Genomic DNA, 26,068 nt, shown 5'->3' with positions numbered 1-26,068 from the left:
AATCAAGACAACAATGAGATATCACTTCACTCCTGTGAGAATGTCATACATCAGAAAAGGTAACAGCAGCAAATGCTGGAGAGGGTGTGGGGTCAAAGGAACCCTCCTACACTGCTGGTGGGAATGTCAATGGGTCCAACCTCTGTGGAGAATAGTCTGGAGAACTTTCAGAAGGCTAGAAATGGACCTACCCTATGACCCTGCAATTCCTCTCCTGGGGATAGATCCTAAGGAACCCAACACATCCATCCAAAAAGATCTGTGTACACATATGTTCTTGGCAGCACAATTTGTAATAGCCAAAACCCGGAAGCAACCCAGGTGTCCAACAACAGATGAGTGGCTGAGCAAGTTGTGGTCTATATACACAATGGAATACTACTCAGCTGTAAAAAAAAAAAATGGTGACTTCACCGTTTTCAGCCGATCTTGGATGGACCTTGAAAAAATCATGTTGAGTGAAATAAGTCAGAAACAGAAGGATGAATATGGGATGATCTCACTCTCAGGCCGAAGTTGAAAAACAAGATCAGAAAAGAAAACACAAGTAGAACCTGAAATGGAATTGGCGCATCTCACCAAAGTAAAAGACTCTGGGGTGGGGATGGGTGGGTGGGGAGAATACAGGTCCAAGAAGGATTATAGAGGACCTAGTTGGGGTTGTATTGTTATATGGGAAGCTGGGGAATGTTATGCATGTACAAACTTTAAATAAATAGGGATTTTACACGTAAAAAAATAAATTAAAAAAAAAGAAAGATAGGGGGACAGGCAGTAGTGCAGCAGGTTACGTGCACATGGCACAAAGTGCACAGATCAGCTTAGAGATCCCAGTTCGAGCACCCAGCCCCCCACCTGCGGGGGGGAGGGGGAGGCGTTGCTTTACAAGCAGTGCAGCAGGTCAGCAGGTGTCTTTCTCTCCCCTCTCTGTCTTCCCCTCCTCTCTCCATTTCTCTCCATCCTGCACGTCCAATGCTTTATCCACTGCACTGCCACCTCCCGGACCATGCACACGCTTTCTTTCTTCCTATTCTTCTTCTTCTTGTTCTTGTTCTCCTCCTTCTTCTTCTCCTCCTCCTCCTCCTTCTTCTTCTTCTCCTTCTTTTAATATTTATTCCCTTTTGTTGCCCTTGTTGTTTTATTGTTGTAGTTATTATTATTGTTGTTATTGATGTAGTGTTGTTGGATAGGACAGACAGAAATGGAGAGAGGAGGGAAAGACAGAGAGGGGGAGAGAAAGATAGACACCTGCAGACCTGCTTCACCGCCTGTGAAGCGACTCCCCTGCAGGTGGGGAGCCGGGGCCTCAAACCTACATTTTTAATGTTATTATTATTATTTTTCAGAACACTGCTCAGCTCTGCCTTATTGTGGTGGTGCTGGGGATTGAACCTGGAACCTTATAGCCTTGGCATTAAATTTTTTTTTTTGTATCACCATTCCACTTAATTTAAAAATTTTATTTATTAATGAGAGAGGGAGAGAAAGAAAGAGAAGATCACACTGGCTTTTTTGATGATAAGGATCAAACTTGAGATCTCTTATTTTTTTAGAGTCTAAGGCTTTGTCCGATGAGCTACCTCCCAAGACAAGCTTATCCTTACTTTTTCCCCCTACTAATTGTTACTTTTCTTTTTTCTTTCTTTCTTTTTATATTTTTATATTTATTTATTTATTTTTATTTTCCCTTTTGTTGCTCTTACTGTCTCTTAATTGTTGTTATAGTTATTATTGCTATTGTTGATGTCATCGTTGTTGGATAGGACAGAGAGAAATGGAGACAGGAGGGGAAGACAGAGAGGGGGAGAGAAAGACACCTCAGACCTGCTTTACCGCTTGTGAAGTGACTCCCCTACTCCCCACTGCGCTACCAACTGACTCTTTAAAAAAAATTTTTTTTAATCTTTATTTATTGGATAGAGACAGACAGAAATCAAGGGAGAAGGGGGTGATAGAGAGGGAGAGAGACAGACACCTGCAGCACTGCTTCACCACTAGCAAAGCTTTCCCTGTGCAGGTGGAGACCGGGGGCTTGAACCTGAGTCCTTGAGCACTGTAATACATATGCTCAACCAGGTGCGCCACCACCCAGCCCCCCGACTCTTTTTAAAAATATTTTATTTATTTATTTTTATTTTATTTATTTATTTACTTTTAAGATTTTATTTATTTAGGAGGAGAGAGAGAACCAGACATCACTCTGGCACATGTGCTGCCGGTGATCAAAATTGGGACCTCATGCTTGAGAGTCCAAAGCTATATCACTGCGCCACCTCCCAATTCTTTCTTTCTTTTTAATTTTTAAAAATATTTATTTATTCATTTTTCCCTTTGTTTTTGCCCTTGTTGCTTTATTGTTGTAGTTATTATTGTTGTTGTTGCTGATGTCTTCGTTGTTGGATATGACAGAGGAATGGAGAGAGGAGGGGGAGACAGAGAGGAGAGATAGACACCTGCAGACCTGCTTCACCGCTTGTGAAGTGACTCCCCTACAGGTGGGGAGCCATGGGGGCTTGAGCCGAGATCCTTACGCAGGTCCTTATGCTTTGCGCCACCTGTGCTTAACCCGCTGCGCTACCGCCCGACTCCCTCTTTGTTTTTTTTTAATCAGAGTACTGATCAGCTCTGGCTTATGGTGGTGCTGGGGACTGAACCTGTGACTTCAGGGCCTCAGGCATGAGAGTCTCTTTGCATTATGCTATCTATCCCCATCCCTAATTGTTACTTTAACACGCATACAGGCATGTAATAGTACATCTAAGACTTAAAAAAATTTTTTTTAGGACTAGGGAGATAGCATAATGGTTATGCAAACAGGTTCTAATGTCTGAGGCTCTGAAAATTCCAGCTTCAATCCCCAGTACCATCATCAGCCAGAGCTAAGCAGTAAGTGCTTTGGGGGATATATATATATATAGTTTTAAAAGTCTGTATCAAAAGTCTGTATCGAAAGTCTGTATTGAAGGTCTGTATTTACTGTAACCCATTAATTCCCTCAATTAAAAAAAGATTTAAAAAATTTAAATAAAGTATTAGTTTTCAGGGGCTGGGTGGTGGCATACCTGGTTGAATGCCCATGTTACAAAGCTCAAGTACCTGGGTTTGAGCCCCTGGACCCTGCCTTCAGGGGGAAAGCTTTGTGAGTGGTGAAGCAGGTATCTCTTTGTCTCTCTCCATCTTTGTGTTTCTCTCTCTCTCTCTTTTTAACCAGAGAACTGATCAGCTCTGGCTTATGGTGGTGCAGGGGATTGAACCTGGGACTTCGAAGCTTCAGGCATGACAGTCTGCTTGTATAACCATTATGCTATCTACCTCTGCCCTTCTCTCTCCTTCGCTATCACCCCCTTCCTTCTCAATTTCTGACTGTCTCTATCCAAAAAAACAAATGAAGAGAAATAATAATAGTAATAACTAAAGTAAAATATTAGTTTTCTTCATATATACTTCTTGTCAATTTTTATTAGATTTATTTCTAGGTACTTATATATATTTTTAGCTATTATATGTGTTTCTTATTTTTCAATTATTTATTTACTTACTTTAACCAGAGCACTGCTCAACTCTGGCTTATGGTGGTGCCAGGCATTAAACTTGAAACCTTGGAGCCCCAGGCATGAAAGTTTGTTGTACTACCGCTAATGCTATCTCCCTTTCCCCTTAAGTTACATTTCATAATTCATTTTGGTGTTTAGAAATTGACTTAAACCACCCCCCTTTTTTTCAGAACTCCACTTAATTGAAAAAATGTTCAGTTACAGAGTTCTGTTGTCACAAGGACACAGCTCTACATTTCTCCCAGAAGTTGATTTAATCCTTATATCAGGATCCTACAGTCATTCATTTTGCTAAGCTCTTTTTATTCTAGTCCTATTAATTTACCTGTCATTTTTGGAGGGGCTCTCCTAAGTGGACAGTTATGTCATATGTCAGTAAACTTTGTTTCTTCTTTCGCAATATTTCACCCGGTGAAGCAGGTCTGCAGGTGTCTGTCTTTCTCTCCCCCTCTCTGTCTTCCCCTCCTCTCTCCATTTCTCTCTGTTCTATCCAACAACAATGACATGAATAATAATGACAACAACAACAAAAAAACAAGGGCAACAAAAGGGAATAAATAAATATTTTTTTTTAAGTCTTTTTTTTTTTAAAGACCCTTTGCCTTGCTGGAGAGACATACATATGCAAATCTTTGTCTTGTTTGTGATTTCATTTTATATTTATTTTATTTATTAAGAGTTTGATCCTTATCATGAAAAAGAGCCAGAGTAATCTTTTCATTCTTTCTCTAGCTTCTGGTGGTGCCAGGAATTGAACCTGGGACCTCAGAGTCTTTTTGTGGGACTATTATGCTATCTCCCTGCTCCTTGTTTCTGATTGTTTGTTTTCCTTTTTGTTGCCCTTGTTTTATTTTTTATATTGTTGTTGTAGTTATTATTGTTGTTATTGATGATGTCGTTGTTGGATAGGACAGAGAGAAATGGAGAGAGGAGGGGAAGACAGAGGGAGAGAAAGACAGACACCTGCAGACCTGCTTCACTGCCTGTGAAGCGACTCCCCTACAAGTGGAGCCGGGGGCTTGAACTGGGATCCTTACACCGGTCCTTGCGCTTTGCGCTACCTGCACTTAACCCGCTGCACTACTGCCCAACTCTCCTTGTTTCTGATTTTTAAAAAATAATTGATTGAGTGGTCCAGAAGGTGGCACAGTGGCTAAGGCAGTAGACTCTCGAGCATGAGGTCCTGAGTTCAACCCCTGGCAGCACATGTACCAAAGTGATTTCTGGTTCTTTCTCTCTCCTATCTTTCTCATAAATAAATAAATAAATAAATAAATCTTTTAAAATTATTATTTTTTTAAATAATTGATTGAACTTTGAACCTCAGTGCCCCTAACCTCGCCACATGTGCTTAACCCGCCGCACTACCGCCCGACTCTCCTGATTTTTGAAAGAGCTTTATTTTCTGATTGGAATTAGTCTGTGACTGGACATTTTTTGAAAGATAAGATGTTCTTTATTGTGTTAAGAGAGATTCTTTCACTCTTAACTGTTCAAATTTGGATTTTGTAACATGTCAGCATTAAATTTGATCTGAAGATTTACCCTTTCCTTTAAGACATTGGGAACAAATGCTATTTTTTAAATTTGTAATAATTATTATTTTTAAAAAGATTTATTTATTTATTTATTTATGAGAAAGATAGGAGGAGCGAGAAAGAACCAGACATCACCCTGGCACATGTGCTGCCGGAGATTGAACTCAGGACCTCATGCTTGGAGAATCCAAAGCTTTACCACTGCGCCACCTCCCGGACCACTATTTATAATGATTATTATTATTTACCAGTGCACTGCTCAGCTCTGGTTTATGGTAGTGCAGGGAATTGAACCTGGGACTTTGGAGCCTCATGCATGAGAGTCTGTTTGCATACCATTATGCTATCTACCCCACCCCCCAAATGCTATTTAAAGGCCTTTTGTTTCTTTTGTTAAACTACCCTCATGTTCTTAAGATAACTCCAACTTTGTCTTGATGGGGTCTCTTTTTCACATGCTCCTACTTTTCATTCCTTGCATCAGCTCTTCCCCTAATTCTGTATAGCTGTCAACCCCAAACTTAGTGACTTAGAAGAACAGTCATGCCCTCCCTCACAGTTCTGTGGGTGGCTGGTGTAAGTGGAACTCTGTGAGCAGTTCTGCCAGTTTCAGGGGACTGGAGCTGTCTGCCTGTTCACCTGGGAGGGATGGTCCAAGAAGGGTCTCCCTTATATGTGCTCTATATGGCAGGCTGCCAACACGCTGTGTGGCTCCCTATCTCTGAGGCCCCTCCAGAGACTGGGTGAGGGCTGTTTGCATGCAACAGCCATCTCAGTGAGCAGTACTGGGGCCCTGAAGATTTCAGAGGCTGTTGCTTAGAAATCACATCACAGGGATGGGTGGTGGTGCACCTGATAGAGCTCACAGGTTATGGTGTGCAAGGACCTGGGTTCAAGCCCCTTCTCTGCAAGCTTCGTGAGTGGGGAAGCAGTGTTATGTGTGTCTCTCTGTCTCCCTCTATATATCCTCCTTCCCACTTAGTTTTCCTCTGATTCTATTCCAAAAACAAAGCAAACCAAAACAAGTACTGTAGCCCCTTGCAATCTATATGTACACAAATATTTTATTTGGAATTCTTGTACTTATTTTCAGAAGAGAGGATGACCCATATTTTTTCCTTTTTTGAAATGTCGTGTGTCATGTAAAGATCAGGCTCTTTCTAGCCAGATAGGAAGAGTTAGAAAGCCTCTGTGTTTGTGTACCTATTCTCTCGCTCGCTCTCTCTTAAAAATATTTATTTATTTATTCCCTTTTGTTGCCCTTGTTTTATTGTTGTAGTCGTTGTTGGATAGGACAGAGAGATATGGAAAGAGGAGGGGAAGACAGAGAGGGGGAGAGAAAGACAGACACCTGCAGACCTGCTTCACTGCCTGCTCACTGCCTGCAGGTGGGGAGACGGGCTCAAACCGAGATCCTTACACTGGTCCTTGAGCTTTGCGCCACATGCGCTTAACCCACTGTGCTACTGCCCGACTCCCCTCTATTTATTTATTTATTTATTTATTTATTAATGATAGAGATAGGAGGAGAAAGATAAAGAACCAGACATCACTCTGGTACATAGGCTACCAGGGATCTAACACTGGACCTCATGCTTGAGAGTCCAGTGCTTATACACAGTGCCACCTCCTGACCAGTGGGTTCCTGTTCTCTGGAAGAGTTTGTATAACATTTCAGGGAGCTCCTTCTTGAAGCTCTGTTCCTTGCTCCCTCACCTGTAAGACCCTTTTGTCACAGTGTGTTGTGTTCTGTTTCTAGAAAGATTTATCATGATTCCAATTTTTAAGTTTTTAAAATTTCATTTATTTTATCTGATAGAAATTGAGAGGGAGGGTGAGGTAGAGAGGGAGAGAAAGATAGACTGCTTCATCACTTATGAAGCTTTCCCCTTGCAGGTAGGGACTGGGGGCTTGAACCCGGGTCCTTGTGCATGGTAATATGTGCACTTAATCAGGTGTACCACCACCTGGCCTCCTGATTCCATTTTTTTTCCTCCAGGGTTATTGCTGGGCTCGGTGCCAGCACCATGAATCCACCGCTTCTGGAGGCCATTTTCCCTCCTTTTGTTGCCCTTGTTGTTGTAGCCTCATAGTGGTTATTATTATTGCCATTGTTGATTTTGTTTGTTGTTGGATAGGACAGAGAGAAATGGAGAGAGGAGGGGAAGACAGAGAGGGGGAGAGAAAGATAGACACCTGCAGACCTGCTTCACCGCCCGTGAAGTGACTCCCCTGCAGGTGGGGATCCGGGGGCTCGAACCCGGATCCTTACCCGGTCCTTGCGCTTTGCACCACATGCGCTTAACCCACTGTGCCACCGCCTGACCCCCCTGATTCCATTAAAAAAATTTTTTTTAATTCTATTTATTTATTTACTTATTTCCTTTTGTTGCCCTTGTTGTTTTATTGTTGTAGTTATTATTATTGTTGATGCCATCATTGTTGGATAGGACAGAGAGAAATGGAGAGAGGAGGGGAAGACAGAGAGGGGGAGAGAAAGACAGACACCTGCAGACCTGCTTCACCCTCTGTGAAGCGACTCCCCTGCAGGTGGGGAGCCAGGGGCTCGAACCCGGATCCTCAGACCGGTCCTTGTGCTCTGATTCCATTTCTTTGGTAAGACTATTCAGATTTTCTCTCTTTATTAGATTTCACTTTGGTAAGTTAAAAAATAAAATTAAAAAAACACAGTTGGGAAGAAGATAGCTCAGTGTGTATAGCAACTGCTTTGCATCTAAGAGGCCCCAAGTTCTAATCCCAGCACCACATATGTGAGAGCAATGCTTTGGTTACTTCTCTCATACAATCAATGAACAAAATATAATAAAAAAAATGTTTTAAAAAACATATCATCTTTTAAAAAAAGAATATCTTTTTTGTTTGTATTTTCAAAATCATTTTCATGAACTTGAAGGTGGGTTTCTGCTGTTTCTGATTACTGCTTTTTCTATAATGAGGTTGCCTTTTTTCACTCTGTCTACCTATGCCTTCTTTTCCTCCCCTCACTCTTTTCAAAGCTGTGTGTATTTTACATAGCCATTCCTAAGAAACCGCTTGGCTTTATTGTTCCCATCTAATCTGTACTTATTACTTTGATGAATTCTGTTTACCTTTACTATGTTCTTCAATCTGTTTTTTCCTTGTCTGTTCTCTTCCTCCTCTAACTTTGTCATAACAACTCATTAATATTCAGCTTTAAATTGTTTTTGCAATGTTAAGGCTATAAGTAAATACCCACAAAATACTACTTTGGCTATCTCTCCACCACCTCCAGGTTTTGTCTATGTTTCCATTTTTGTCGCTGTATAACATCTTTTCATATCCATAATGATTGTATCTTTACTTTTTGTTATTTTTGTGTGTGTTCCTGGGTCGAGTAATTTATCTGTTAGACAGACTGAGAGAGACAGAGACAGAGGCCATAGCCCCAGAACACCCTCTGATGCCATCGCACTTCTCAGATGTTGCCAAGGCTCAAACCTGTGTGATGGAAAGACAGGCAGCTTAGCTAGCTGGTGAGCTGTCTCTCAGACTCCATGACTTATTCTTTAATCAGTAAGATTACTTAGAAGGGTTGTGGTCCAGGAGGTGGTGCAGTGGCTAAGGCACTGGACTCTCAAGCATGAGGTCCTGAGCTCGATCCCCGGCAGCACATGTACCAGAGTGATGGCTGGTTCTTTCTCTCCTCCTATCTTTCTCATGAATGAATAAATAAATATTTTTTTTTTAAAAAAAGATTACTTAGAATGGTATTGTAGGGCTGAGTAGACAGCATAATAGTTATGCAAAAAGACTTTCACACCTGAGGCTCTAAAGAAACAAGTTCAGTCATCATCACCACCTTAAGCCAGAGCTGAGTTGTGTTCTTGTAAAAAAAAAAAAAAAAATATATATATATATATATATATATATATATATATAATTTCTAAACCTATAGTATTCATTATTTATTAACTAATTAATTTACTTATGTATTTATATTATTAGACAGAGACTGAGAGGAGACAGGAAATAGAGGGGGAGAGAGACAGAAAAACACCTGCAGCCCTGCTTCACCATTTGTTAAGCTTTCCCCCTGCAGGTGGGGACCAGGGGCTTGAACCTGGGTCCTTGCACACTGTAATGTGTGTTCTTAACTAAGTGTGCCACTGCCTGGCCCTATTATTACTTTAAAAAGATTCTTTTTTTTTTTTAGCCTCCAAGGTTATCCCGGGGGTTCAGTCCCTGCACCACGAATCCACTGCTCCTGGAGGCTATTTTTTTCTTCCTTTTTGCTGCCCTTGTTGTTGTGGTGGTTATTATTGTTGTCATTGATGATGTTGTTGTTGGATAGGACAGAGAGAAATAGAGAGAGGAGGGGAAGACAGGGAGGGGGAGAGATAGACACCTGCAGACCTGCTTCACTGCCTGTGAAGCGACTCCCCTGCAGGTGGGGAGCAGGGGGCTGGAACCATGATCCTTACACCTGGTCCTTGCGCTTCGCGCCACGTGCACTTAACCCACTGTGATACCACCCGACCCCCTTAAAAATGTTTTTATTGTTGCATAGAGATAGAGAGAAATTGAGAAGGGAGGGGGCTATAGAGAAGCAGAGAGACAGACGCCTGCAGCCCTGCTTCACCACTCATGAAGCTTTCCCCCTGTAGGGGCTTGAACCGGGTCCTTGTGTGTTTTTTTTAAATCAGTTCTGGTTTATGGTGATGCTGGGGATTGAACCTGGGAGCTCAGAGCCTATGGCTTAAAACTTGTTTGTGGGCCAGGCAGTGGCACACCTGGTTAAGCTCACAGTACAGTGCACAAGGACCTGTGTTCAAACCCCTGGCTCCCCTCTCCACCTCCAGGGGGAAGCTTCATGAGTGGTGAAGCAAGTCTGAGGTGTCTCCCTCTCTAACACCCCTTCCTCTTTCAATTTCTCTCTGTCTCTATCCAATAATAAATAAATAAATAAATTTTTAAACTTGTTTCCATAACCATTATACTGTCTCCCCACTCCTAAGCCTACAGAGTTTAGCATTAAAAATATTTTAAGGGGGTCGGGCGGTGGCGCAGTGGGTTAAGCGCATGTGGCACAAAGTGCAAGGACCGGCATAAGGATCCTGGTTCGAGCCTCCGGCTACCCACCTGCAGGGAAGTCACTTCACGGGTGGTGAAGCAGGTCTGCAGGTGTCTATCTTTCTCTCCCCCTCTCTGTCTTCCCCTCCTGTCGCCATTTCTCTCTGTCCTGTCCAACAACGAATAGTGTCAACAATGGCAATAATAATAACCACAACGAGGCTACAACAACAAGGGCAACAAAAGGGGGAAAAAATGGCCTCCAGAAGCGGTGGATTCATGGTGCTGGCACCGAGCCCAGCAGTAACCCTGGAGGAAAAAAAAAAAAAGTAAGTGCCTCAGGAGGTGGTGTAGTGGATTACATGTTGACCTTTTTTTAAAAAATTTTTTTAAAAAAATCTATTTCCCTCCTTTTGTTGCCCTTGTTGTTTTATCATTGTTGTGGTTATTATTATTGTTATTGATGTCGTTGTTGTCGGATAGGATAGAGAGATATGGAGAGAGGAGGGGAAGACAGACAGGGGGAGAGAGAGACACCTGTAGACCAGCTTCACCGCCTGTGAAGCGACTCCCTACAGGTGGGGTTGCTGTAGGCTCAAACTGGGATCCTTACGGTCCTTGCCCTTCAGGTCCAAGTGAGCATAACCTTCTGTGCTACAGCCAGACTTTCAAGCACAAGGTCCTGAGTTTAGTTCTTGACTCCACATGTGTCAAAGTGATGCTCTGGTTCTCTTTCCCTCTTCTAATTAATAAATAAGTCTTTTTAAAATTAATAAAGTTAGGGGAGTCCGGCGGTAGCGCAGTGGGTTAAGCGCAAGTGGCGCAAAGCACAAGGACCGGTGTAAGGATCCGGGTTTGAGCCCCCCCGGTACCTCACCTGTAGGGGAGTCTCTTCACAAGAGACTTTCTCTCCCCTCTCTGTCTTCCCCTCCTCTCTCCATTTCTCTCTGTCCTAGCCAACAACGACGACATCAATAACAACAACAATAATAACTACAACGATAAAACAACAAGGGCAACAAAAGGAAATAAATATTTTTTAATTATAAAAATATTAATAAAGTTAGAGTTGAGGAGATAGCATAATGGTTAAGCAAAAAGACCTCTATACCAGAGGCTTTAAGGCCCCAGGTTCAACCTCCAGTATCACCATTATCCAGAGCTAAGCAATACTCTAGTGAAAATAAGAATAATTTAAAAAAATGTCCTGACACAGGGAGTCAAGCTGTAGAGCAGCGGTTAAGCGCACGTGGAGCAAAGCGCAAAAACCGGTTAGGATCCCAGTTCAAGCCCCGGCTCCCCACCTGTAGGGGAGTCCCTTCACAGGTGGTGAAGCAGGTCTGCAGGTGTCTCTCTGTCTTCTCTCTCAATTTCTCTCTGTCTCTATCCAATAACAAATAAATAAAAATTTTAAAAAAGATTCTCTCTTAAAAAATGTCCTGACAGCTAAAACCTTTTATAATATATAAACAAAAATAATTTCAATAAATTAAATGGGCCAGGTAGTGGCTCACCTGGTTGAGTGCACATGCTACCATGCTCAAGGACATATCAAAATAAAAATATTATAAATATAATTTAAGAATAAACTTAATTTTTTAAATGGCCTCCAGGAGCAGTGGATTCTTTTTATTTTTTTATATTTATTTATTTGTTTCCTTTAGTTGCCCTTGTTTTTTTATTGTGGTGGTTATTACTGTTGTTGTTACTGATGTTATTGGATAAGACAGAGAGTAATGGAGAGAAGAGGGGGAGATAGAGAGGGGGAGAGAAAGACACCTGCAGACCTGCTTCACCACTTGTGAAGTGACTCCCCCGCAGGTGGGGAGCTGGGGGCTCAAACCGGGATCATTCTGCCAGTCCTTGCGCTTTGCGCCATGTGCGCTTAACCCGCTGCACTACTGCCCACCTCCCTTTTTTTTTACTCTTGTTTTGTAGGTACAAATTTATGTCATATTTCAAAGGATGTATAAAGAAACTGTTCAGTGTAGCATTTTGAAATCTTCCCTTTTTTTTAGTATTTATTTATTCCCTTTTGTTGCCCTTGTTGTTTTTATTGTTGTAGTTATTATTGTTGTTATTGATGTCGGTGTTCTTGGATAGGACAGAGAGAAATGGAGAGAGGAGGGGAAGACAGAGAGGGGGAGAGAAAGACACCTGCAGACCTGCTTCACCGCCTGTAAAGTGACCCCCCTGCAGGTGGTGAGCCGGGGGATCCTTAAGCTGGTCCTTTTGCTTTGTGCCACGTGCGCTTAATCCGCTGCGCTACCACCAGACTCCCTCCCTATTTTTTTTTTAATTATTAGATAGAGACAGCCAGAAATTGAGAGGGGAGGGGGGAAATAGGGAAAGAGACATAGAGACACCTGCAGCTCTGCTTCACCATTTGTGAAGCTTTCTCCCTGCAGGTGGGGACCAGGGACTTGAACCTGAGTCCTTGCACACTGTAACATGTGCACTTAACCTGTGTACCATTGCCTGGCCCTTAAGTCTTATTTTTCTTTTTTTTCATCTTTTTTTTGAAGTGATTATTTCTTTATTTAAATTTATTTATAAAATAAAATATATCAACAAGACTGTAAAATAAGAGGGGTACACACAATTCCACACAATTTCCACCACCAGAACTCCCTCTCCCTCCCTTGAAAGCTTTCCTATTCTTTTTTTTAGCCAGAGCACTGCTCAGCTCTGGTTTATGGTGGTTCGGTGGTGCAGGGAATTGAACTTGGGACTTTGGAGCCCCAGGCATGAAAGTGTGTTTGCATAACCATTATGCTATCTACCCCTGCCCAAGCTTTCCTATTCTTTATCCCTCTGGGAACATGGATCCAAGATCATTATGGGGTGCAGAAGGTGTAAGATCTGCTTCTGTAATTGCTTCTTCCCTGAACATGGGTGTTGGCAGGTTGATTCATACTCCTAGCCTGTTTCTATCTCTCTCCCTATTGGTATAGGGCTCCAGAGAGGTGGGGTTCCAGGATACACTGGTGAGGTTGTCTGCCCAGGGAAGTCAGGTTGGCATCATGGTAGCATCTGCAACTTGGTGTCAGGCTCTCACCAAACTTCTCATTACTCTTCACAAATCAAGTAGCAGTTGAAGCAGAAAATAGATGCATGCTGACTGAGTCTGACTTCTCTTTATACACATCTTTAAGTACGTCTCTAAGTTGATTACACAATATTTTTTTATTTTTACTTTTTTATTTATTATAAATTTTTGGAAGGGATAGAAAGAAATTGACATGGAAGGGGCGATAGAGGAGGAGGAGAGAGAGAAACCTGCAGTACTTTTTCCCTGCTCATGATGTTTTCCCCCATGCAGATGGGGGTTGGGGCTTGAACCTAAGTCCTTGCACACTGTAATGTGTGCACTCAACGAGATGCTGCACTATCTGGTATCCTCTTTTATACTTTACATGAATGCACTCGTGCAGTATATAAATGTTGTATCGTGATCCTTTCACTCAACATGTTTGTGGGTTTCATTTGTTGAGTGAGCTGTGGTTTGTTCATTAATAAAAACAATTTTTTTTAGGAGAAAGAGGTAGAGAGAGAGTGAAAGGGACTGCAGGCACCAGAACTTCCTTCAGTAGAGTGAGGGCCAGGCTTGAACTATTTTGCCAACTCCATTTAAGCTTTGAATAGTATTTCACTATGTAAATACATTAGTTTTTTTAAATGTCTTTTAAACATTATTTATTTTTAGTAAAAGAGAGATGATACACAGAGAAAACACAGAGCACTGCTCAGTTCAAGCTTAGGTAGTACTGGGGGATGAACCTGGGACCTCAGAGCCTCAGGCATGAAAGTCTTTTGCTTAACCATTATACTGTCTCCCCAGCCCACATTAATTTTTAAAATTTTTTATTTATAAAGGGATCTGTTGTGTTGTTCCTGATAGAGATGACCAGTAACAATGTAGAGAAGGATCTATTCAAAATCTAGGCCTGTCATGTCTGTTTGGGAATCTCAGGACTCCCCGTAATTTTTTTTTAATTAAAAAAACTTTTTATTTATTTATTTATTTATTTATTCCCTTTTGTTGCCCTTGTTGTTTTATTGTTGTAGTTATTATTGTTGTTGTTATTGATGCCATTGTGTAGGATAGGACAGAGAGAAATGGAGAGAGGAGGGGAAGACTTAGAGGGGGAGAGAAAGACAGACACCGCCCGACCACCCGTCCTTGAGCATTGTAACCTGTGCTCAACCAGGAGTGCCACCAGCTGGCCCCAGAAAGTTAATTTTTAAATAATTGAGTGTCCTTATGCATTGTAATGTGTGTGTGCTTAGCAAGGTGCATTACCACCTGATCCCGGCCTCAGCTTTCTTTTTTTCTTTTTATTTATTAATGAGAAACGGAGTGGGGGTAGAGCAAAGAGAAAGAACTGGAGCATCACTCTAACACATTTGATGTTGGGGGGTCAAATTAGAGACTGCAGGGAGTCAGGCTGTAGCGCAGTGGGTTAAGCGCAGGTGGCGCAAAGCGCAAGGACCAGAGTAGGGATCCCGGTTCGAGCCCTGGCTCCCCACCTGCAGGGGAGTCGCTTCATAGGCGGTGAAGCAGGTCTGCAGGTGTCTATCTTTCGCTCCCCTTCTCTGTCTTCCCCTCCTTTCTCCATTTCTCTCTTTCCTATCCAATGACGACAACAACAATAATGACTACAACAATAAAACAATAAGATCAACAAAAGGGAATAAATAAATAAATATAAAAAGTTTTTTTAAACAAATAGAGACCGAAGACTCTTCTCTAAGCACTATACCACTTCCTGGACTGAAGTTCTCTTTCTTTCTTTTTTAAAATTATTTTTATTTATTGGATAGAGACAGCCAGAAATTGAAAGAATGGGGGAGATAGAGGAGAGAGACAGAGAGAGACACCTGCAGCCCTACTTCACCACTTGCAAAGCTTTCCCCCTGAGGGTGGGGGTCAGTGGGCTTGAACCCGGGTCCTTGTGCATTGTGACATTTACACTCAGCCAGGTGAGCCACCACCTGGCCCTTCTCTTTCTTTCTTTTTACATATATTTATTTATTTATTTATTTTGGATAGAGACAAAAATGGAGAGGGAGATGGGAGATAGAAAATGAGAGAGATACTTGCAACACTGCTCTGCCACTTGTGAAGCTTTCTCTCTGGAAGCTTGAACCTGGGTCCTTGCACACTGTGACCCAACCAAGTGCCCCACCACTTGGCCACTTGGCCCCTGTAGTTCTCTTTCTTAAAAAAAAAAAAAATAGTGGTCCAGGAGGTGGCACAGTGGATAAGGCATTGGACTCTCAAGCATGAAGCAACACATGTACCAGAGTGATGTCTGGTTCTTTCTCTCACTCTATCATTTCTCATGAATCAATAAATAAAAATTTTAAAAAACCATTAAACATATATATATATATATATATATATATATATATATATATATATATATATATATGAAAGAGAGGAGGTGGAAAGAGAACCAAAACATCACTCTGGCAACGTGGTACCAGGGGTCAAATTAGGAACCTCATGCTTAAGAGTTCAAAGTTTTATCCACTGAACCATCACCTGTGACACACGACTATATATATATGTGAGATACATAATTTCATACCTCTTCAAAATGTGTGTCCCCAGGACTAGAGAGATACCTCACTGAGGAAGTGCCTGCTCACCATCAAAATACCAACATCCCTCTACCAGTCTATTAGGACCCCCTGCAACCTTTCAGCCCATTCTCTCCCACAGAACACTTTCTGTCAAACTTTTTTTTTTCCTTTTCACCAGAGCACTATTCAGCTCTGGTTTGTGGCAGTGTAGGGGACTGAACCTGGGACTTAGGAGTGTCAGCCATAAGAATTTCTCTGCATAACCATTATGCTATCTACCCCTGCCTCAGGACACTTTATGAAGGGAGCTGAGCCTGGAGTGCTAAGAGTGGTGAATGCAAAGTAGAGGGACAACTTCCCTGTCATTTAAAACAGGATATCTTAGAGCAGGAAAGAGGAGTGGAAGAAGCTTGGACAGAAGGCCCTGCAGGGGAGAGGTGAAGTACATATGTATAGGGGACAGGCAGGATGAAAGCTGTACCTTTGCATGTTTTTTTTTTAATATATTTAATTTATTTATTGGATAGAGACAGAAATTGAGAGGGAGGGTGAAGATAAAAAAAAACCCACATGCAGAGGTGAAGCTTCACAAGTGGTAGAGTTGTGCTGCAGTTGGTTTTTTATCTTCACGAGCAGGCTAATGGTAGAAACTCCCTTAGCAACTATTGGGAAGGTTTTAACCAGTGGGATTAATTAATACCCTGAAGGCAGGGTGGGTCTCCAGGTAGAAAGAGGATAGATCAGGCAAAACAATGATTATGTAAATAGGCCATAGTGTCAGCAATGGAGGATGGAGCAGGGGGGGCTGCCCGACACATTGTAACATGTTTGCTTTACCAGGAGAGAGAGAATGAACCAGAGCATCATTCTGAAACATGTGATGGCAAGGATAAAACTCAGGGCTTCATGCCAGAGAGTCCAAAGCTCTACCCCAATGCACCAACTCTTGGGTCAATGCTGTATGAGAATTTTTATTTATGATGATGATACCACCAGTGTTATCACTGTGGATTGGTGCCTGCACATTGAATCCTCTGCTCCTGGAAGGTTTTTTTTTCTTTATTTGATAGGACAGAGAGAAATTGAGAGGGGGAGAGGATAATAAAGTGAGAGACAGAGAGACACCTGTACTCTTTGTTTCACTGCTCATGAAGCTTCCCCCCTTCGTGGGAGGAGTTGGGCCCTGAACCAGGATCCTTGTACATGGTAACATGTGAGCTCAACCAGGTGCACCACTACCCACCCCCTATTTTATTTATTTATTTTTTTGATTGACTGATCCTCTGAGCATTAAGTAGTGTCCATCCCTATCTTTTTTTTTAAATGTATTTCTTTATTGGGGAATTAATGTTTTACATTCAATAGTAAATACAATAGTTTGTACATGCATAACATTCCCCAGTTTCCCATTTAACAATACAACCCCCACTATGTCATTTATCATCCTTCATGGACCTGTATTCTCCCCACCCACCCACCCCAGTGTCTTTTACTTTGGTGAGATACGCCAATTCCATTTCAGGTTCTACTTGTGTTTTCTCTTCTGATCTTGTTTTTCAACTTCTGCCTGAGAGTGAGATCATCCCATATTCATACTTCTGTTTCTGACTTATTTCACTCAACATGATTTTTTCAAGGTCCATCCAAGATCGGCTGAAAACGGTGAAGTCACCATTTTTTTTTTTTACAGCTGAGTAGTATTCCATTGTGGATATAGACCACAACTTGCTCAGCCACTCATCGGTTGTTGGACACCTGGGTTGCTTCCGGGTTTTGGCTATTACAAATTGTGCTGCCAAGAACATATGTGTACACAGATCTTTTTGGATGGGTGTGTTGGGTTCCTTAGGATCTATCCCCAGGAGAGGAATTGCAGGATCATAGGGTAGGTGCATTTCTAGCCTTCTGAGAGCTCTCCAGACTGTTCTCCACAGAGGTTGGACCAATTGACATTCCCACCAGCAGTGCAGGAGGGTTCCTTTGACCCCACAGCCTCTCCAGTATTTGCTGCTGTTACCTTTTCTGATGTATGACATTCTCACAGGAGTGAAGTGATATCTCATTGTTGTCTTGATTTGCATTTCTCTGACAATCAGAGCCTTGGCCCTATTTTATTTTTTAATTGTCACCAGGGTTGTCACTGGGGCTTGGTACCTGCAGTACAAACCCACTGCTCCGGGCTGCCATTTTCCATTTCTTTCTTTTTTTATTTTTTAAATATTCATTTATTGATTCCCTTTTGTTGCCCTTGTTGTTTTATTATTGTAGTTATTATTGATGACATCTTTGTTGAATAGGACAGAGAGAAATGGAGAGAGGAAGGGAAGACAGAGAGGGGGAGTGAAAGACAGACACCTGCAGACCTGCTTCACCACCTGTGAAGTGACCCCCCGGCAGGTGGGGAGCCGGGGGCTCAAACTGGGATCCTTATGCCAGTCCTTGTGCTTTGTGCCACCTGCGCTTAACCTGCTGAGCTACTTCCCGACTCTCTCCTTTTCTTAATATTTTTATTATCTTTATTTATCAAATAGTGACAGCCAGAAATTGAGAGGGAAGGGGGTGATAGAGAAGGAGAGAGACAAAGAGATACCTGCAGTACTGCTTCACCATTCGAAAAACTTTCCCCCCTTGTAGTTGGGGACCAGGGGCTCAAACTTGGATCCTTGTGCATTGTAACATGTGCGCTCAATCAGGTGCACCAACACCCAGCCCCTTTCCTTTCCCTTCCCTTCCCTTCCCTTCCCTTCCCTTCCCTTCCCTTCCCTTCCCTTCCCTTCCCTTCCCTTCCCTTCCCTTCCTTTCTCTCCCTTTTCTTTTTCCTCTTTTCTTTTCTCTTCTTTTCTTTTCTTTTCTCTTCATTCCCTTTTTTCTATTTAATTTATTTGACAGGACTAAGAAATTTAGAGAGGAGTGGGAGATAGAGTGGGAGAAAAACTCTGTAAACCTGCTTCACTGCTTGTGAAGGGTCTCCCTGCAGGTGGGGAGGAGATTCTTGAGCCTGGGTCAAGCATTTTTCCATTTCTCTCTGTCCTATGTACAACAATATTAATAACAACACTAATAACTACAACAACAATAAAAAGCAAGGGCAACAAAAGGGAAAATAAATAAATAAATTTTAAAATTTATTTATTTTCCCTTTTGTTGTCCTTGTTTCATCATTGTTGTGGTTATTATTGTTGACATTCATGTTGTTGTTGGATAAGACGGAGAGAAATCAAGAGAGAAGGGGAAGACAGAGCGGGGGAAAGATAGACACCTGCAGACCTGCTTCACCGCTTGTGAGGTGAGCCCCCTGCATGTGGGGAGCCCAGGGCTTGAACCAGTTTCCTTATGCTGGTCCTTGTGCCTCACGCCATGTGCGCTTAACCTTCTGCACTACCGCCTGATCCCTAGATTTTTATTTTTTATTTTTGCCTACAGGGTTATCGCTGGGGCTCATTGCCTGCACTACGAATCCACTGCTCCTGGAGGCTATTTCTTTCCCTTTTGTTGCTCTTCTTGTTTTATCATTGTTGTGGTTATTATTGTTGTTATTGATGTCGTTGTTGTTGGATAGGACAGAGAGAAATGGAAAGAGGAGGGGAAGACAGAAAGGGGGAAACAAAGATAGACACCTGCAGACCTGTTTCACTGCCTGTGAAGTGACCACCCCTGCATGTGGGGAGTTGGGGGTTCGAACCCAGATCCTTATGCTAGTCTTTGAGCTTTGTGCCATGTGCGTTTAACCCGCTGTGCTACTGCCCGAACCAAGATTTTTATTTTTTTTTAACCAAGGTACTGCTCAGCTCTGGCTGATGGTGGTACTTGGGATTGAACCCAGGACCTGGGAGTCTCAGGTATGAGAGCCATAGCACATGTGCACAGTACTGTGTCTTGGCACTGTGTGAGGAGTCTTGCCCTGATTCTAGGGGGCTGGCTCCTGTCATCCACCCCCTGACCCCTACCACCAGCAGGCTGCCACCTTGCTCTCCAAGTCTGTCTCCATGAGCGGCATCAACTGCTTCTTGGACTGCTCAGATACAGCAGGTGAGACCAGGTGTGGAGCAGGGTGACCCATCCTCCCCCAACCCCATCTCAGAGTCAGATGTTTTAGGTCCAGATGTCCCAGAGTGAGTCTAACCACCCTCAGACTCTGCCCCAGATGCCTTTATTCAAATGGCAGCTTGGAATTCAAGATTGGAGTGCCCCAGCTCCTTTCCCAAGGAATGGCCTAGCACAGAGTGCCAACAAGCTCCTTGCCAACAAGGTGGGGACAGTTTCCCAAGAGAGGTGCTGGGAGCTCTGTCCCCTGTGCTCCCCAGAATGAGACTCAAGCCCCCATGTCCAGCAGGCATGGCCCTGGGGCTCTGTGATCCTGGCTGCAAGTTCTCCAGCTCCCCAGTGCTCAGACCCCGCCCGTCCTGCTCCCCTGTGCCCGCCCTCAGGAATGGCGTCACCTGCACCTGCAGCAGGGGAACCCGATCCAGGTGGTAGGGGGTGGGGAGACAGCCCTGGGCGCCTTTGTCTGGCTCTAGCTGGCCACCTCTCCTCTCCTGTGTTGGCAGGCAACTTAGCTCGGGCCTCTGCTGCCGGCCTCAGCGAAAGGTGAGTTTGGGGGACTCAGTACCCTTCAAGGGTCTGTGGTTGGGGAACAGTGGAATTCTGTCACCCAAGGGTCTCTGCATCTTGCTGCAGCAGTCTCCATGTTTCCCACAGAAAATCACCCCATGGCCTTATACTGTGGAGAATCCCCCCCTTGTTCCTTGGTTGGAGAAGATGCAGAAGGTTCTGGGAGGGCCATGGGACAGGGAAGAAGTCAAGGAAAGAAAGGGAACAGCCATCCAGACAAGCGGGAGCCAGTGGAATAAGAGAGAGCAGGAGATGTCGGCTGCTGGCAGAGAAGGGAGATGTCAGTAGGGTTGCTGGTGAGACCAGAGAGGGGGACCAAGGAGCCTCTATCAGCTTCGATGGCTCAGAGAAGTGACCATTGGGCAGCAATTCTAAAGATAGCTGGGCAAGGGCCACAGAGCCCTGTGGAGCCTTGGGAACCGGGTGGCCTTTGGGAGATTCCTGTAACCATGGACAGAAGCGTGCAGAATTGACACCTGTTGATTTGGCTGCCAGGCTGTCTGCTGGTTGGTGTGGTCAGACCCCAGAGGCCATGCGGGCGGGTGAGCTAGCCCAGGGTCCTTTAAGGCATCAGGCCCTGATTGGTGGTCCTAGAAACCTCAAGCTGACACCTCCTCCTGGCTCTGGCCTTGAGATTAGCTCATGGGCCCAGGCTGATGAAATCCCAGGAAATTCAGCTTTCACTGGCTGCAGGCCCAGAGGCCCTGCCCACAGCCCAGGCAGAGTGGGGGTCGTACACTGGGTTGTTTTTCAGGAGAGAAAATGTTCCCCCCCCCCACTAGCTCACTTCCTGTCCAGTTTGGGAGAGGAGACTGGGCCTGGGTGGGGGAAGGAGGAGGTGGGAGGGGAGTTTGCTTTTTTTTCTGGGAGGTGTGGGGAGGGGGAGCCTAGACTGTTCTTGGAGGGTGTGGAAATGGTGGTATCCACTTGCAGAAAGTCTTAGCAAGTGCAGTCAGTGGTTCCCCCCCACACCCACGCAGTAGTGCCAGCCTCTCCCTTCTTCTGTTCCTGGCACCCCCCCACCCCCATCACCCGCCCATTTCTGTCCTGCCCTTTAGCAGTTCTTCTCTCTGCAGCTGCAGCCAGCTGGAAGGGGGCTCAGGCACCTGGGCAGGCTCCTCCCTGCGACGGACCCTGAGCTTCATCTGGGGCATGACTGGGAAGGCCAAGGTAGGACCCTCTGACCACCCTGCACCCTTTCCCACTTCCCCAGTGAGCCCTGGACACTGGACGTGAGGGCAAGGGTTGGGGTTTAAAGGGAGTAGCCCATGCTATCTCTCCCTACTGACCCCACTGAGTCTTCAGCACCCATCTCTACTCTGCTGCCCCACAACCCGCTTACAGCTGTGGACAACTACAGGGAAGGGTCACTCCAGAGCTCTGGTGAACCCAGAGGTGGGCAGTGGGTTTTACCACTGGACCATGCAGTGAGGACGGACGGCACAGAGACCCAGAGTCTCAGGGCTGGCCAAGCGCTCTGAAGCTCAGAATTTTCTGAGTGGGTGGAGCAGCAGGAGGAATGGGAGTTAGACCGCAGGCTTCAGGGAGGGGGGAGTGACTGTGGTTAGAAGTGGTGGGGTATGTGTGGGGCCTCCCCCAAGCCTGGCCACAGGAAGGCCAAGGCACAATGCTCCCTTCCTGTCCCCAGCCACCCCTCACCCCCCCCCCCCCAGGCTCTGTGGAACTCAATCCCTGCTGTCACTCCAGGTCTGTCTACCCTCTCCAGGTGCTGGTGGGCCACCCTTCATCCTCTCTTGGCCTCCTGGAGAGCACCAGACACCCCAGAGACGACATCACTGCAGGCACCCTGGGGAGCTAGGGATTCATACCTGGTTGCTTGGCTGCTCCTGGCAACAACGCCACATTGTCTCCTGTGTTAGGGGCCTTCCTTCCTCACAGTGGGCAGGAAAGCAGACTGAAGCCAGTTTGTGGCATGCCTGTCACACCTCAGACAGGAGGCCAGGGAGCAGTAATTAGGGAGGAGCCAGTGCGGCTTGGAGGGGTGGGAAGGCTAATAGTAGTGACACTGGGGGGTAGAGGAAGACATGGGGGGTAGAGAAACTGAGGGGGAGAGGCTGGGTTAGGGGAGTAGGGACCCTTGAGGGAAGAGGGGTTGGGGGAGGAGAACGGGGTGGGGGGAGACTAAGGGAAGGGAGACTAGGAGTGGGGAGTGCTAAAGATGGGACATTAGGTGGTTCCCTCCTTCCCACAGAGGAGAAGGGTACTTAACTCTCTAAGAGAGCAAAGTAAACACCCAGACCTGGATCTGAGTACACCTCCCCTCAGGCTCCCAGAGTTCAGGTCATAAGCCCATTGGCAAATGACCCTCATTTCCTGAAGTGGGAATGGGAGACAGCATACTGGTTATAGGAAAAGACTCTCCAGTCTGAGGTTCTTGAGGGTCAGGTTCAATCTCCAGCACCACCATAAGCCAGAACTGAGCAGTTCTCTGGGGGGAGGGGGAATAATAATAATAATAATAATAATAATAATAATAATAATAATATAGTAACCAGTTGGGAGTCAGGGCGGTAGCACAGTGGGTTAAGTGCACGTGGCGCAAAGCGCAAGGACCAGCATAAGGATCCTTGAGCCCCCGGCTTCCCACCTGCTGGGGAGTCATTTCACAGGCAGTGAAGCAGGTAAGCAGGTGTCTTATCTTTTTCTCCTACCCCTGTCTTTTCTTCTTCTCTCCATTTCTCTCTGTCCTGTCCAACAACAATGACATCAATAACAACAACAATAAAACAAGGGCAACAAAAGGGAATAAATAAATAAATAAATAAACTTTAATAAGTAACTAGTTGTGAGTGGAGACTGGGGCTGGGATAAACAGCTGGGAGGATTCAAAACAGGCTCAGGCACAGGCACTTGGCTGGAAGTCTCTCTAGGCGGTCTTCCTGCCTCCTTCTACATGTTCCCTTCACTCTTAAAAATTTACCTGCCTCTCTAAGCCCTCCCCCACTCTCAGGACTTAGCAGCTGAACACCCTCAGGGGTCATGGAGGGCTCCAGCTAGCTGAAAGAGGAGGAAGTACTGATTCCTTCCTTCTTGATTAGCAGCAGCCTCCTTCCAGAACACGTTCCCAGGGGCCAGTGTACTGGGCTCTGACAACAAGTGTGTGTGTCTTCAGTGGCCCCAAACCCTGCGGATAGTGAGAATGGGAGCTAGGTCCCAAAGCCAGACTTTCCACTGTGTGACATCTGTGTCACATCCCCTCTCTGTCTCCCCCCCCCTCCTATTTTTTTCCCTCCCTCTGAGAGGTTGCCATTGGAGTTGTCGATGGCTGGGACACACTGGGGTCAGAGGAGCAGAGTGGTGGACAAACTAACCACTGTAGCTCTCTGCTTCCAGCCCAGGTTCCTCTGCTTACCAGATTCTGCCTCAGGAACCCCCTTCCTGCCTTTCTTTTTAAATGTGGATTTGGGGCTGTTTCATTGCTCTGGGGACCGGGGGCTCAAACCTGGGTCCTTTAGAATGGCAATATGAACACTCAATAGGGTGCATTACCACTCACCCTCTTATTTTTAAATCTTTTATTTTATTTTATTATTTGATAGAGACAGAGATAAATTGAGAGAGGAGGGGGAGATAGGGAGAAAGAAAGAAACCTGCAGCCCTGCTTCACACTACTCGTGAATCTTTCCCCTGCAGGTGGGGACCAGGGGCTTGAACCCTTGCACACTGTAATGGATGCGTTTAGCCAGGTGCACCACAGCCTGGCCCCCCTTCTTTCTTTTTTAAAAAATCGATTTGTTTATTATTATTATTTGTAATGTTTTAAAAAATATTTATTTCCTTTTGTTGCCCTTGTTTTTTTTAATATTTATTTATTTATTTATTCCCTTTTGTTGCCCTTGTTGTTTGATCATTGTTGTGTTGATTATTATTGTTGTTGTTAATGATGTTGTCAATAGGACAGAGAGAAATGGAGAGAGGAGGGGAAGACAGAGAGGAGGAGAGAAAGAGAGACACCTGCAGACCTGCTTCACCGCTTGTGAAGCGACTCCCCTGCAGGTGGGGAGCCAGGGCCTTGAACCTGGATCCTTACTGTGGTCCTTGCGCTTTGCGCCACATGCGCTTAACCCGCTGCGCTACCGCTGACTCCCGTTGCCCTTGTTTTATTGTTGTTGTTATTGATGTCGTCGTTGTTGGATAGGACAGAGAGAAATGGAGTGAGGAAGGGAAGACAGAGAGGGGGAGAGAAAGACAGACACCTGCAGACCTACTTCACCACTTGTGAAGTGACTCCCTGGCAGGTGGGGAGCCGGGGGCTTGAACCAGTATCCCTATGCCAGTCCTTGTGCTTTGTGCCACCTGCGCTTACCCCACTGCGCTACTGCCCGACTCCCTATTTGTAATGTTTTTACCTGAATACTGCTCAGCTCTGGCTTATGGTGGTATCAGGGATTGAACCTGGGACCTCAGAGACTTAGGCATCAAAGTTTTGTGTCACCACTATACTATCTCCCTGTCCCTGAGATGCTTTTTGATTCCCACAGAGAGGGAAGCAGAGGGAGGAAGAAACACCAAAACCCCAGAACTTTCCACAGAGCACAGCGCCTCTCATGTGGTGTGGGAGCCCAACCTGGGATGAGTGCATGGCAAGAGAGGCTATCTCTCCCTTCAGCCCCTCACCTAAGTAATGGGGAAACCCATTTGCCAAAAGCTAAATGAGCTAAAGAAGATAGTAGGCATCTTTATTGCAGTTGTTGTTATCTTTGCTTTGGGCAAGTTTATTTTCCTTATATTCCCTGAAATCACCCAGCAGTTGTTTTTCACTTCCTTATTTTACCTGCAAGATCACACTATGTTCCTTCCACTTTTGTCCCCCCAAAAGCAGGATCCCATTTTTAATGACCAAGTAATATTCCACCGAATATACATATCCCACAGTTTCCTCCAGTCATCTATGGATGAACATGTAGGTGGATTCCATATTTTGGGTATTGTGCACATTGCTCCCTTGAACATGGGGGTGCAAATGTCCTTTGAATAAATGATTTTATACCCTTCAGATAAATGCTTAAGTTAGTATTGCAGGGACAGAAGTTATTTATTTTTTAAAGATTTTATTTATTTATTAATGAGAAAGATAGGAGGAGAGAGAAAGAACCAGCCATCGCTTTGGTACATGTGCTGCCGGGGATTGAACTCAGGACCTCACGCTTGAGAGTCCAATGCTTTATCCACTATACCACCTCCCGGACCTCCGGATTTATTTTTTTTTAATTTTTTAAAATTATCTTTATTTATTGGATAGAGACAGCCAGAAATTGAGAAGGAAGGGAGATATATAGAGATAGAGAGAGACAGATAGACACCTGCAGCCCTGATTCACCACTCGCAAAGCTTTTCCCCTGAAGTTAGGGACAGGGGCTTGAACCTGGGTCCTTGCATATTGTAACCTGTATGCTCAACCAGGTGTGCCACCGCCCAGCCCCAGAAGTTATTTCCATTTATGTTTTTTTATTTTTAATTAATTAATTAATTTGATAAGACAGGGAGAAATTGGGGCATGGGGTGGGAGAGAGAGATACCTGCCGCACTGCTTCACTGCTAATGATGCTTCTCTCCTGCAGGTGGCGGCTGTGGGCTCAAACCTGGATAATGTGTGTGCTTCAGTGGATGCGCCACGGCCCAGCCCCTCCATTTTTTAAAAAATTTATTTATTCATGAGAAAGACAGGAGGAGAGAGAGAAAGAACCAGACATCACTCTGGTA

At 44.6% G+C, this 26,068-nt stretch overlaps 1 protein-coding gene across 1 annotated transcript in view; it reads left to right on the top strand.

Annotated features, from left to right (window-relative positions):
- Positions 1-26,068, top strand: part of ARHGEF2 (Rho/Rac guanine nucleotide exchange factor 2) — an 82,696-nt gene that overhangs the window by 11,291 nt on the left and 45,337 nt on the right. Inside the window, exons 3-5 of the mRNA XM_060201577.1 lie at positions 19,645-19,762; positions 20,281-20,320; positions 21,421-21,514. Of these exons, the coding sequence (XP_060057560.1) occupies positions 19,720-19,762; positions 20,281-20,320; positions 21,421-21,514 (177 nt within the window). The 5' untranslated portion in view covers positions 19,645-19,719. The remainder of the gene's footprint in view (positions 1-19,644; positions 19,763-20,280; positions 20,321-21,420; positions 21,515-26,068) is intronic.

Source organism: Erinaceus europaeus, chromosome 11 (genome assembly GCF_950295315.1).
Source record: "Erinaceus europaeus chromosome 11, mEriEur2.1, whole genome shotgun sequence".
Classification (NCBI taxonomy): domain Eukaryota; kingdom Metazoa; phylum Chordata; class Mammalia; order Eulipotyphla; family Erinaceidae; genus Erinaceus; species Erinaceus europaeus.
This window is presented reverse-complemented; position numbering and strand designations above follow the sequence as displayed.